The following is a 15173-nucleotide window of genomic DNA, read 5'->3' as shown; positions in this document are numbered from 1 at the left end:
CAACCCAAGGAGAGGAGACAAAAAAAACAAAGACCAAATAAAAAAATATGTCTCTCAAATGGAAATGCAATTATGTTATGGGAAAATAGCAAGTCAGACAAGGAATCTTAGTATTAAAGGGAAAACATGTTAACCTTTACTCTGATATGTCATCCTTTTTCGTGCTGTAAATAGTCTTTAAGTAATATGACCACAGCCAACATATAGGGATCTTGCCTTGTTTTACTAAAATCTTGTCTAAAAGGTCGCATTAGTCAAGAAAGGATTTGATGTTCAAGGCAAATCAAAGGCTGGAGAGCATAGAGACCAGAAAATTTAAAGCAGCAGAAGATGCAACACCATAAATAGGTCAGAAATGGAAGAGCTCAGTACTTTAGGTGGGAAGATGTTGGACCTTCTTAATAAAACTGTCATTGCTTTGTCCTCCCTGCTAGCAGCTACTGCTTCACAAAAACCTAAATGCAGCCGTGACATGAAGACATGCATGCTAATCTGTGTCTGGATAAGGAATGCAACACCACTACCACAGACACTGCTGGGGGACACCCAAAATTATTAGAGTTGCCTACTCATTTATTAAGTCTCATCTTTAAATATACATAATATCAATCAATAAGGATATACATATTCATCAGATATAAGCCACAACATCAAAACTAAAAGGTCTTGAGAAAATGAAATTTTGATTCTTCATTATATTCTACTACACAGACTTATAACATTCAACCCCCATGTTCTGAAATATCCTATGGCAGCTCCTGTATCAGTCAGCTGCATAGTTAAAATATCTTGATGAACTTTTTACAATGGCTATCTTCAAAGACAATGAATAAAGTATTTTTCCCCATCCTAAATAAGGTTAAATTCTTTATGCTTCATATCTGTCTGTGTCCACTTGACTCTTTCCTCTATTTAGATTTTTAATATATGATATACATAAATTGTCTCTGTTCAACAAGCATTTGGAGAAAGCTTTGAGACATATAACATTTAGGCTGCCCTAAATGTTAGAGTCAGAAATTGGACTTGATGATCCTGGTGGGTCCCTTCCAACTCAGGGGCTTCAATGATTTTTTTTTTTGGGAAGAATATACACAGGAGTGTAGGTGTAGGAGTAGTCTTGGAAGAGTCCAAACTACCTCATTATTCTGGTCTACATAGAGCTTACAATTAGGTTTTTCATTCAGGGTAATTATGAAATTACAAAATGAAGTAATAGCCAGTGTTTTAAAATGTCAAGTACTTCATCTTGCATAGAACTGATGGGGAATGTGGACTAACCATTTTCAACTGTTTCCTAATCCTTTTAACTCTGTGAGTTTGTAACTGTACTTCTATGTAACAAAATCAATGAGTACCAACCACTCATAAATATATGATTTTATTTCTTGAATTCACTATTTTCAAATTAATATGTCTAAATCTCATTTTGTACACATATGTCCCAAAAGACACTTAATCTGAATCCTATCTTATTCTATGATCCCATATTATAGCTATTATTTTTGAACACACCACCAGGCAGCAGGGTAGCAAAGATGATAGTGTACTAGCTATCAAACGACAAAGAGTTTCCTGTTATCCTATAGTAAAATAAAAATAAAGGCACACACCCACCCAAACTGCTGCTAGTAAATCAATCTTTCCCTTGGCATTATCTGCAGAACAAAGAATAGCTGCTGGCCAATACTCTCAGGGTGGCTTGCATACAATCTAGGGTAAGATTGCTTGCAGCAAGAATCACAGTGTCCATGAAGAAGTCACTGGACTTTTCTCCTGAAGCAGAGTTACACATTTATAATTTCATAGTAAACCATCTAATCCATCCCACTCCAGAGAACAGCAATAAGCTTAAATTGTCCCTGAAAATGACAAGATGAAACATCTGCTACAGTTGGAAAAATGATACAGTGAGGGAAGGAAAAAAGAGTTACTCTGGGAATCAATCAATCAAAAAGTTCATTTAACTATGGGTTGGGGACAAATGTATGCCTGATGAGCATGACACATTTCAAATACATGCATAATAAATCTATGAAGTCAATCATGTGTCATTGTGTCATTTCACTGGAAACCGCTGAATTAGTTAATAATTAACTACTTCCTCTAAGAAATAAGCAACCAAATTCCATATAGAAATTATTTTTAAGTGAGACCCTAATTAAAAAAAAAAAAAAAAGAAATGTAGGTAGTGCCTGTGTTCCTCTATTTCAATTGGGTACATCACAGAACAGACCTGCCTGAAGCTGTGAGTTTATGAACACAGCACAGCTCAAACAAAAGGCAGTTTCAGCAAATTACATTTAACATGTCACACAGGAGCATTTCAAATTCATGTGAATAATAATGTCTAAAGTAGAAACAGCAGCAGTTTACAAGATACCATTTTCTTAATACAAGCTTCTATACCACAAATACGCCTAGTGAAACCAACTCAAATTCAAATTTAGAAAGCCTAGAAAATACTATGCTAACATATGAATTTATAGAAGTTATTAGATCTGCTTGTTTTGACATAAAAAAAAGCTTCAAAAGGGTTGATTAAATAGAGCAAGCACACACAGAATCATGTCCCTGTTCCCATCCCTTTTTTTATACCACTAACTGGTCCAGTATTAGCTACTTTAAGAATTTATAATCCTGTAAAAACCTGTGATCAAAGACCTTAAAGAACATGTGGCTTTTACAGCAGTATAGGGTCTCTGCTACAAGACAGAATGCAAAGTTTCACCTACACTTGGTTTCTTTTCCTGTTATATCTGAACCAGCCAAGCTAGTAACATTGACTAAAACATCCTAATATGGACTAACAAAAGAACCAAGAGAAGAACTTCTCCTGGTTCAAGTTAGGTGTCCACTACAACTAACTGTTCCATACTGCTAAACAGCTGTTATGATATGCACTGCCTTTCTAGCAGGTCAGCTAGGGTATGATAAAGTCTTATACACATGAGGTCTCTGTACTTGGATATCACTTTCTTTCCCCAACCCCACCAGATAGATGTATCTGTAAATTACGAGAAAACTAGGAAAATTCAGTAATTAAATACTTGCTACTGATAGATTAAAAACAAACAAAGAACAGGAATTATTTTTTTCAAACAGAAAATAAAAGGAATTCATTGAGAGACCTGTACTCTAGATGCAGATTTAAAAAAAAAAAACGGAAACTATCAAGTCAGCACACAAGAAAAGAGCTATGAGGTCATCTCCTGACTTTCAAATTATTTGTACTTCTGAAGCAGTTAGAGCACTAAAATAAATATAAATAATATAAGCTCATAACCCAGCAAACTAAACCAGAACGGAGACTTCAGCTGATTTCTGGCAGCAGGAAAAAGGAGTAATCCATCCTTGTGCAAAATATCTTTTTTCAAGATACATCAAAGCTGACGTATATCAGCTGAGAAGTGTTTGCACTGCAGCAACAGCTATCTAATTGTCAGCCAGTCGACTAACAATATTTTCTATAACAAGAGATTAAAACCAACATAAAGAACTTTCCATGGTTAACACAGCAGATGTTTATTGTGGTTTTAGCACAATATTTGCCGAAAATATTTTTGGATAAAATGGTTGTAGCAGTTGCATACAAAAAAGGGACATACTTAAATATCAATTCTGCTACCTGAAAACATAGGGGGGAAGCACATGGCCTGGGCTGTGCATCAACCAGTACCATACAAGGTGCTTTTCAAAAGTTGAAAAAAAATCTACAAATCTCCTACAAACACAAAAAGTTCCACTTTCAAACTGCTAACTAAAATTAAAATAATGCAATATTTTTGCAAACCTGAAATCAACCTGAACAGATCTTTTTCAACATTAAAGGATTTTTCTGGACCCCCAAGTCATAAGATAGTCTTTTTACTGACCCCTCAAAGTAGCAGTTTTTACAACTGACTGGTGGAGTTGAAAAGTGATGTCCTGTTGTTTTTCTGAAAGTTGTATGTAGTTTAGGGGAAAGAGAGCAACAGTGCAGCTATGGATGCTATACTTTGTTACTCCATGCCAGAAACAACTTTTTTTGTGCAACCAATATCAGTCATTTCAGGCTTAAAACTTTGCTGTTGCCAGTGTAAAGAGTTTTGAATTACTTGCACTAGCAGTATGGACTATGTTTATATTTGTATCAGCCTAAAGACCCCTCAACAGTACAGTAGCTGCAAAAAGCCTTCAAAGAGGAGCAAGTACAGCAAAGTAACAGCCAAAATTAGTCCTTGTACTAGAGCACAAAAAACCCCACTAACTTTTTCCTAGGTCATTTTCTTATAGTAAAGTTAGTACTTCTAAAATCCATGAAAAGAAAATAATACTGGCAACATCTCAAGGAGAAGTTTTCTCCCCCTCAAGGCTACAAAGAGCTAACGGAGACTTTCTACCTGCAGTTCATTATTCATGTAATACAATTTTTTCCCTTGTTACAAGAAAAGAATTTGTTTAGGACAAGCTAAATTGGAAGTATGGAAGAACTTCAAACCCCAGAAGTAAATTTTTAATCAAGACAATTATTGTTACAATTAGCTTCTTAGTTGTTATGTTAAATGCAAGAGCCTATTAATCCACTCAGGGCAGCCTAAACCGGCCTGACTTCACATTTATTTTTCTCCAACATCAAGGCCCTCAGAATCAGGATGAATCCTCTTACACACATTGGAAGCACCCATTCAGTGAAGATTAGCATAATATTAAGGCCATCTGAAGTACAGAAATGAACAGCACTAAATGTTTTACTGTGCAGCCATTCAGTTATACGCAAGAGGGAACGACCCAGCCAAGACATCTGGCACAAATTACCATCATTACAATGTTTTGCACGACTTTAAGAACTCTGGTCAACACCTGCATGCCAACATGAAAGTCACAATGCACTTCCAGGGCCTATTCTTAAGTAAAGCCAGTCTGGCAAGACTGAAGAACCAAAATACCAATCTGCTTTGGCACAATATTAAGCGGGCACATAATACTCCACCTTCCTTATAAAGCTCAACATTTACAAGGCTAAATATCCAGTTAGTTGTTTTGGTTTTTTTTTAATACAAAGGACCTATTTAAAACAATATTCCTCCCTCTGTTCATAATCTAGTACAACAGTCAAGAGATAACAGTCTACTGCTTGTTGCTGGCTATTTCCTTTTCCTGTTCTAACTCAGAGAAGCTGAGAGTATGAATTAAGTCATATTCATCGGTATCCCTATTCACCTACCTGATATAGGGATCCCTCCCAGACCTGTGCTGTGTTGTGGTGGGAGATTCAAGTCCAAGAAATTACTATTTGAGGTGGGATTTGCTGTGTGGTTCAAGTGCATGATGCTATTGCGTGGGAAGGCCATCCAAGGATAGCGAGCTGCTTGGCCTGGAAAATTGAAGGAGTTGTAAACTGCTCGATGCTGTTGAAACTGTGGAAACCTCTGTGGCATGACTGGAAAGGTGCTACTGAGAGAGTTGGCATTTGTGGGTGCAGCAGGATGCAGGAATCCAGAACCTGGCCCTTTGGCAGTTGTAGTGTGTGGGGTAGGGTTCTGAAGAGATGTGGGCGAAAGGGAAGGTTGGTCTTGGACTGACAGTTCCTTCTCAATCAGGTCTGCTAAGGCTTTGCGGGTGATGTCAAAGGGATCAAACCCTAAGTCGTCCTCTTGCTGTTTGGAGGAACCAAACCCAAAAGCTGCTTGCCAGTCTGTGGAGGAGGATACTGGTATAGTTTCTGTTGGAGAAGAAAGGAACAGGATTTAGAACAATTGTTAGAAACCATTTTTCCATATGAAAGTTTCAGCCTGTGTATCTGACTGTGGTCTTTTATCTTCCATATAATACTACTTTATGTTCCCCAAAGATACCTTATTCATCAGCTTAGAATGCCATATTCAAATCAAACTGTCATAGACTTCTACTAAAGGTGAAGTGCGAGAAGTAGTAAATAACATTTTTACTGCACAGCTGCACTGTTCTTGAACCATGGAAAAACCTTATCCAGAAAGTATTTTCAAGAATAGTCCCAAGCAGAAAGAGACCAATGACCACTTGCTTAGAACCTTCTATACCCCATGCTACTTCATGGAAGTGTGAACAAGCAGAGCATAATAAATAAGGTCTTTACTCAGTTCAATATTTTGCTTTCACCAGTAATGATGTGCAAAAAAGATAAGCAGGACGCTCCCTCTCAAAAGGAAGAACCTCAGAGCAGTAGTTCAAAAAACAAAACCAAAAAAAAAAAACCCACAAAAAATCCCCTACTGTCTACCATTATGAAGAGAAACAAGACAAATTCTTGAGGAGACAATGATAAAACAAAAAAGGGAACTGAATTACAAGATACTGTTAAATATTTTGAGGCAGTGTTGCAAAAAAGTTATCAGAATTTGTCCTCATTTTCAGTTACTACTTCTTTTCATGATTGTGTTAAGTTTGCTATTCAGATTCAGTGAATTCTGGTCTATCTTCACAATATTTTTCCTCAAAACTGTGGTCAAGCAACCTGCTAAGTACAGGGTAGCATCACTTGCAACATTAACTCCCTCTGCTGGTAGGGACCTGGTGCGCTGCTCTAAGAAGGTTCAGTATCCTCTCAGAGAAGAAACCGACAGTTCTATTTTCACTCTAAAATCCATGATGATAAACAGTTGCTGGACCAACAAGAACTTGTCCTCTGCATTCTTATTTAAACCACAACCATACACTTTATATTAACTATGATCTCTACTACCTGGAAATCTCACTGCTACTTAATCCTCACAAAACTGGTGCATCAAGTGCCTTAGCAGAAAGGAATTTCCTTGGTAATAAATATTGTTTACAAACAGAATTATGATATCCAGGAGCAAGATAAACATCAAAAGATGACTAATCACTAAGTAAACCAACTATATAATATTATTTTCATTCATTTTTTTACTGATATTGTTTCATTTCACTTCCTAACAATTCCCTCAGAGTTATCTGTGAATTCTTCAATACTATTAACTATTCCCAAGACTATATAATTACAACTAAAACAATGTTTTGTGCATATGACAAGGTATTTCATAGGAGAGGACCTGAAAAATACAGGTATCTGATGAAATAAATATCTGATGAAATTAAACATAACATGTCTGAATTTATAGAATCTCACCTCAAAGAGAAAGATGAGACACCTTCAGATAACTATGCAGGATACTAAGAAAATTCTGAATTCTACACAACAGCTTTTGATATTAGAATTACAGGTTATCACATCAACATATATTGATACCATGTATTTTCCCCACTCTCAATAAAAATCTGTAACACTAAATATTAAAGCATACATGTCATATCCTATGCATGTTGCTAAGAAAAACTAAAGTAAGCACTCTGATAATTTAGTCATGCAGCTTGAAAGCTCTGCAAAGTTTCTTTAAGAAGAAACCCTTAGGTCACTGCAATTCATCTGCAGTTAAGTGACAAATTTAACCATTTTTAAGGGGGGAAAACACAGTATAAAACAAGTCCTAGAGTTTTAGGTTCTACAGAGTTTTAAGCTCTGCACAACTCTGTACAAGTTTTAAGCAACTGCAAAAGCAGGCAGCACGCAGCCATGTAAGCTGTGGATGTACCTGATGTGAAGAGGCTCTGTGGTTCTGGTGCTGTGGGCCAGTCACTTGAAGTCTGTGGAGAGCTGGGGAATGGAGGAAGCCCACTGGGGATGGGGTTAGGGTGCCGGAAGTTGTCAGAGAAGAGTGACTGTGATTCTGTTACAGCCCCTTCAAAAGGAGACCGTGCACTGTGATTAGATGAACTGATGGGTATAACTGGATTGGGTTTTGTTAAACCAGGTGGTGGTGAAGGTGTGTCACTGTTTGTTATCTGCAAACAAGAGAGAAAGAGAAAAATTAGAACATGAGTTTATCTATAAAAATATTCTTCACTAACTCAGATGAAAAGTTTCCTAAAAACTCCTGGCCACAATTAGGTTTGTTAATATATGCCTCAGCAGAAGGTCAAACAAAAAAATCAACTTAGCAATAGCATTTTTAAATTTTGTTTAAAATCATCACAAAATAAACTAGAGTGGAAAAAGACCTCTAAATTCATTGAATCCAACCTATGACTAAACACCACCTTGTCAACGAGATCACGGCACTAAGTGCCACATCCGTCTTTTCTTAAAGACCTCCAGAGACAGAGATTCCATCGCCCCTGGGACGGCCTATTCCAATGCCCAATTATGAGACACTTCAGAAAACACATGCTTCTCCAACTGGCAAGTTGCATTGAGTCCTCAAACCCACTTGTTACTTTCAGAGCACTTATCTTTGTGTCTTACCTGCTGAGAGCTGTCACCATTTCCTATACTGAGGGAATCTGAAGGTTTATCGATAGGGCTGCAAAAGTGGGAGGGAAAAAGACAGTAAGAGACTCAAGTATTTAACATGAAAAATAAACATTTGCTTTCGTAGTGGAAGAAAAGCCTTAAAATTACAACAAAAATTAAAAAGCAGGGATCAAGAAGGGAAAAAGTGCACTTATTTTTTATGAGACTGCTTTTTTAATCATAAGCATTCCAATAACTTGTTACATACTGTAATACTTTTCATCACTCGCCATTCTGCTTGTTGACTGCCTTAAGGAACAAAATTAAAGTTTTGAACATGCTCATAGCAGCTCTATGCCATACAAAACCCTAGAAGTCTATATGATGATAGTATTTTGTAACAGTCAGTTCCATCTAAGCTACTACTGTAAAGAAACTGGAAAAGATCTGTTTTCCAAACACACAAGTTTTCTGTTTCCATACAAATTCTAAATAAATCTGGGAGAGATAAAACATTAAATTAACAATTTAGTCTTGGTGGCAAGTTAAGCTTCCCACCAGCCTTTAAGACTGAGGTTTGAGATGACAGAAGGGTAAAAAAAATAGCATAAAAACCTGCCAAAAATAAGGATAATATAAGATACAGCAGAAAACCACCTCAGAAAGCCATTCACTGCAAATTATTGTGACTTGGCTGAAATGGCACATCTCAGGATTCAAGATTCTTATGGGCATCTGTGAGTTGCATCAATAAATCTCAATACCGCACTAATGAAATGGTGTTATTGAAGTTCACACTAAAATCTTTGCTTTGCAACTTCAAGGTACTCTCATTTTTATCTACCCATGAGAAAAGATGCACAAGCATCAGGCTCCACAGGCCAATACAAAGATTCTACAAACAAGCATCAGAAGTAAGAACATGAATTTCAGTTCCACTAAGAGGCCACAATGTGATACAAGTCAAATTACAGTCATGATGTTGAAAAATATATGTAACAATTTCTTTTAACTGGGTGCAGACTTCAGATTCTAGATACACCTTGTTTTCAAACAGCCCTTGGTGCTGCTAACTTTAATTACTGCATACAGCCATATAGTAAGGTCAACTATTTGTAAGATTTCTTCCACTTGTAATTTTCCCCTCACGCCAAAATTAGTAATCAAAACTCAGCACAATTTTCCACTCTAAAAGACACTGTGTAAGAGTAATCATCAATACCTTTTTTTGTGAAAAAAAGACAACTGATTGAGTCAGTATCTCAAACAGATAAATTAAGCTGAAATACTTATGACTATAAAGGAAAAATCACTGTGCTACTCCAGTGAAGATTTACAAATCCTCTCTGCTTAGTGATCCAACAGCATGAATAAAGCTCTTCCAATTGAAAGACACTGCTTTTGGTTAGTAATTTCTAAATTCCTATAGAAATCTGCTGTAGACTCTTCATTACACAATCAGTTCTGACTGAAGAGTTGATATTCCAGCCAAATTCCTTTCCTACAGCACTAACATTCACCATACTGCAGTTTAAAAAGCTATGAGTAAGACAACTTTTACTGACAATCTAAATGATTAAAATGTCTATTATACTCGAACCTGCCTAAGGAGCTTTTATTTGCAAGATAGACTTCTAGCTCTCAGGAACGAATAAGGCTCATTATCTATTGACTACAAAATTATTTACATTAAATACATTATTTTCAGGAAAAAAAAACCTGCACATCACTACTGAGATGCAATTCCCAGGCTCTCTGCTCCTCAAGGGGACTGCTATTTAGCCTAACAAGAAGGTACCACTTCCAACAACGCTCTCCATTTTAATGCATTGGTTCAATATTGATTTAAAATGAAGACTAGGTACCTAATCAGCAGCACCACTGCTTGAAATATTAGGGTTTACCTTGCTTTTTTTCCCATCCAACCTCTGAATGAGCCTAATGTTTATTACCTTAAGGGGTCCATAAAAAACAAACCAGCATGACTACAGACTAGGACTGTAACTGCTAGTGATGCATAAGGTGGAAGAGGACACCAGTTCTACTCAAGAAGGGCATAAAAAAAAAAAATTTGGCTGGCAATAAGAGATGATTGTAAGCAGATGAATTACTTCCTCTACACAAAGAAGCCTCAGTTCAACCTGCTGCCCTGTTGTCCCTCTGAGTGGTAATTGGGGAGCCCTTTCCTCTGTGTTGTGTTTCTGGAACACATCACTGGAAGGAAATTAGATATTTTAGCCCTAACATTTAACTTCCCTCTACTGAAGCTTTTCCAAATGACAAACCTCCTGATGTACAGCAAATGGCATATTTTTGTGGAAGCTTCTGTATGGAAAAAAAGGAAGGACTTAGCTCTGAATGGGACTGTGCAGCTGTACAAGCTGTTGATCCCCTGGTTATTCTGCTCCCCTCAGCCATTACCTGTACTGTCACTAACTAACTTCATATTAGGGTTCTCCTGCACAGTGTGCCAATCAGACTTTTTAACACGGGCTACACTAAGCCCAGCTTTTTGTGGCCGGATCAGGATTTGTATCCAGCTCTCCAACCAGAGAGACTGAAGAATCATTCCCTCCACACCAATCAGTGAGAGAGAAAGCAAGCTGTCTGAAGTACAAAAGGCAGCACAATTACCCGAAATCTGAGTCTGCACCATCTGGAGTCAAGTGTTCTGGGTCTGTGCCATTTTCTAATATAGGAGGCGTTTTCCTGTGTTCCATTGTTAAACCGTTGGCCGATTTACTTGAACTCTGTAATGATGGCCAGGCATCTTTGTTATTACTGTTGGGTCTGGAAAAAGGCAAGAGTAAAATAAAAAAAAAAATTGAAGAGTTCAAGTTATGAAGAAAGTGTTTTAAAAATTGTAAACACTGGGGAAATAAATCTTTGTGCCAGACAATCCGTAAGAATAGATTTATCTGGATATTATTTTTCAGATTTTAAAAGGTGATGACATAAAAAATTAGTGGGATAGGGTAGAGAGAAAACCAGAGGGAATTCTGTTTTCTTTCCTGAATAGACAGCTGCTTTGCCAATCCTAGAGTCCAAACTTGCCCGTTTGAGGAAGAGGAAAAAAATGTAAATAAAAATGAAAAATGCCATCAATAGTTCAAGTGTCCAGACCTCTGCATAGCTCATTCAGAATTACTTGCTTTAGCCCATAACTATTTTTAAGTTCTGTAAGTCATGAGCTAAGTCATACTTTTTTAATATATGTTTTATATTCCAAGTCCTATCACGCCTGGCCATAGCAGATGAAGTTTTAGGTTTCACACCTACAGAGGAGTCCACAGCTTTACTAACAGACCATGAGATCAGCCAGACAAACACATTGCTCAAGTTACTGCTTCCTTCATTTCTAGTTTAAAACCGTAATTAATTCCCTTTTATAAAGTAATATTAGATTTCATTTTAGAGTGCACATTAGAACTGAAAAAAGTTCAAGAGAGGACTCAAAGTCCAAGTTTTTGCTGTAAATAGTTACATTCTGTACAAATTTAAGCAAAATGGAATATAGTCTATAACCAAATGGATTCAAATACAGTGCTGTCTGTCAACCCTGCAATCTTATTATAAAATATCATCTTTTGTGCTCTCAAGTTCTTCTACATTACCTGTAGCTTTCCATTTGCTTCTATTAGGAGCTGGTTTTAGTGTCCAAGTCCTGTCTTCATAATAAAGCAGCTTTCACCAAAAAAATATTTTAATATCTCTGTCCTTCCTGATGCTCTCCTACGTTGGTATATTTCTATTACACGGTCCAACATTTACTCTACATTTTTAGGTCAATTTACTAATTTCACAGTCAGAATCTGGAAATTTCAGTAACTGCTTACAGCAACACAAATGCTTCCTACTTCTATTCAGATAAAATTAGTAATAGTAGCTCCTCTCAAATCTCAGTATTTTAACATTTGCTATTCTGTATCCATCTGTTCTCAGCTACATATACAATATGTAGATAGATGAGTACCTTGACCTGATCTACAGATCTCATCTTGGCTTTGCTCACATCTGGACTATGTTAGAGCTAATGAGCTGATCAGATACAGAACATCAGGGAATGAAGAGACAGCAGCAGCATATCTGTCATTTAATAGTGTCATTGTACAAAAATGAATTGAAATCTGGATTATGAAAATTGTCAATCCATTTATTTCAAATATCCAAATTTATGTTCACTACAGTGCAAAGCCATCTCTATACTAAAACAAACTTTAAAATGCCAGTTAAAAGTCAGTTTTGCATCCAAGGAAAAGGGAAAGAGAAACAAACTGGTGTGTATTTTGAGGTGGGGGGTTTTGTGTATGTGGGTTTTTTTGTTTTAGTTAAGTTCAGGCCGCATGTCTCTGAAAGGCTGTTCTCTAAAAGATCAGTATGTGCTTAATAATTGCTTGTTCTTGTAGCATAAGAAAACACTCATTTCAGTTCTTCAGAAAAATGTCATCAAGGAAATAAAAAAAGCTTGATCTGTCTTAAATCTGGAGTCTATCTCCAATTTTAAGAGAAGAAAGTCACCACAACTATCAAGAAACATAGCAGGAGATGAGTACACAGAGTGGCCCTAGGGGATTTTAACAGTTGTCTTCAACAGGAAGAAAAGGTCTGCAAGCAGGACCTTTCAAATTAAAACAATTGTTAAACTCTTAAGTGTTTTTCTAAAAACTCTTTTCTACTACTGGATATTTATAATTAAGTATCTACTACTTAGAGCTCAACTTCTGTTCCTTTCCATTATGAAACAGAAATTCTGCACCCCAGAAACACAAGAACCAGTTTGCAGTTGTCAGAGGCTGTGACAAACTGCTAGAAATATGAATATCCTATCAATGAATCCTACAAAAACAATCCTACAAGAACCCAATTGGGTAGAAACTGTGAAAGAACAATGTGCATTCATTCACCAGTGCAAAAGCAACGACAAAACATGTCCAAATCCCAGCTGCAGGAAATTCACTTTGCAACCCTAAAGGTGGTACCTAAGCATTAGCAAAGAGAGTCCAAGCTGTGATTATGCTGTTCAACTGACAAGAGAAATTACCTCCAGAAATTACCACTTGCTGCCTTTAGAGTAATATGCCATTTTCTCTCTAAGTGCTAAATGTTAGCACCACAAACTGGCCAACCTCCAACTCCTAATTGCTTCCTAAAGGCATAAAAGTTTGCTGCAGTTTCAGATAGTGCATTCTTCCCACACTGGTATAATTTATTTTGCTGGGATCTAATCAGGTTTCAAATTAAAATTAGTTCAGATTTCAAACTTAAAAATCATCAATACCCAAGTTCAAGAAGTGGTGTATTTGTTTTGCTTGCTGCACTTTACCTTTGAAGTCAATATTGAACCAGTGCCTGAGAAATAGGGAGCAGCTCTGTCCTTAAGGAAAAAGATCCCTCTGGAAGCCCTGACCACTTGCAGTCAAAGTGCATATCAAACTGCCTCCAGAAATTAAAAGAAAGAAAATAGTCCCAGTATACCAGCTGGAATACCAGTTCTCAGAATTGTATTCTGCTCATTCAAGACCCATTGACAGTATTTCAGACACAGTACCCACTGTCTTGCTTAGAGGGCTGTGCAGTGATGCTGCCACTGGCAAACTATTGTCTGAAAAATACAGTAGTGTATGAACTGGCACACAACAAAAACCCTAAATACATGGTCAAGGTTCATATGAAGTGCAATCTAACTTTCACATTCTGCTCTGCCCATCTCCTTTATCAAACTCCTACAAAAAGGAGTGGAAAAATTGTCAACAGCTTTTATTACTTACATATGACATTTGAATGAATAATTAAGGACTGGTAAACTCAGACTTGCATTTATCTTTGTGTGACTATATACTCATATGGATAGATATCTCTTCATAACTTACTGAACAAACTACATCAACAGAACATTATTTTAGCAAGGCATAATAAGTTATATCTGCAGCTACAACATAGTAAAAAATATATGGACTGCACTATAAATCATGATGTAAAAAAACATTAAGGTCATAAGATAGCTCAGTTATAAAAATACAGATTGCATTCATAATGATATCAATCATACCAAGAAAGTACACATCTGGTCTTGAAAAAATGTATTTGGTTTTACAAACATAAAATACAAGGTCTTCTTTCAGAATACCTTGTTCTGAACTACTGATCCAAATGCAAAACACATTTCTTTCCAAAGATACACACTGTTTTAGAACAAAGTGGTGCAGGTGTCCTGGTTCTGGCCAGCACAGGGTTAATTTTTGCAGTAGCCAGTAAGGAGCATGGCTAGGACAATTCCATACCACCTTAAGTAATTTTCTGGGGAAGAGCTCTCTTCTGGGTCAGCATGGCCTAGCAGAGGAAGTGGTCAGTACTGCTGGGGGCTTCTGTGGGGTGAACAATCACTTGTGAATCATTGGACTCTTTCTTGTACCCTCTGTCATTTGTACTGTTGCTGTTACTGTTTTCTTATCTCACTGCTGTTTCCAGTAAATTGTTCTGATTTTTACCTTCTGTGCCTCCAATTCTCCTCTCCTGCCTGGTACAGGGGAGGGCAAGGGGAGGAATGTGGAGCGGCTTCAGAGGGAACACTCTAAATTGGAGACTATCACTCCTAAACAATGTCTCTCCACAGAGAAAACCTGTAAGATTTTATCGTATAGCAGGTACTAAAAACAGGAGGCAATTTGGGGGATGAAATAGGAATAAAAGCTTTCTTTGGAATAACCAGAAAGAATAACCAGGCAGTCCAGCACCAGTACTTACGCATCGTACCTCTGCAGTGCTGTCACTTTGTTCTTGTTCTTGTCAACTGTACCCGTAGATAATTGGAGAAAGTTGGGGTTTAGTTTGTATAATTCTTGCAGTAGTTTCTGTTCATATTCCTGGTGCTTACCCGCCTAAGGAAAGAGAAACTCACAAT

General features: G+C 37.0%; 1 protein-coding gene across 4 annotated transcripts in view; it reads right to left on the bottom strand.

The window, feature by feature from the left end:
* Positions 1-15173, bottom strand: part of CNOT4 (CCR4-NOT transcription complex subunit 4) — a 76662-nt gene that overhangs the window by 11933 nt on the left and 49556 nt on the right. For 2 of the 4 annotated variants that reach the window (XM_036401299.2, XM_036401301.2), the window contains exons 7-11: positions 15026-15150; positions 10907-11062; positions 8285-8342; positions 7575-7824; positions 5207-5704 (exon numbers count right to left, since the gene is read on the bottom strand). In XM_036401299.2, coding sequence (XP_036257192.1) covers positions 5207-5704; positions 7575-7824; positions 8285-8342; positions 10907-11062; positions 15026-15150 — 1087 coding nt within the window. The remainder of the gene's footprint in view (positions 1-5206; positions 5705-7574; positions 7825-8284; positions 8343-10906; positions 11063-15025; positions 15151-15173) is intronic. The other 2 variants (XM_036401300.2, XM_036401302.2) reach the window with 1 other exon arrangement.

Source organism: Molothrus ater, chromosome 5 (genome assembly GCF_012460135.2).
Source record: "Molothrus ater isolate BHLD 08-10-18 breed brown headed cowbird chromosome 5, BPBGC_Mater_1.1, whole genome shotgun sequence".
Classification (NCBI taxonomy): domain Eukaryota; kingdom Metazoa; phylum Chordata; class Aves; order Passeriformes; family Icteridae; genus Molothrus; species Molothrus ater.
Note: the sequence above shows the minus strand (reverse complement) of the source record. Positions and strands in the feature narration are given on the sequence as shown.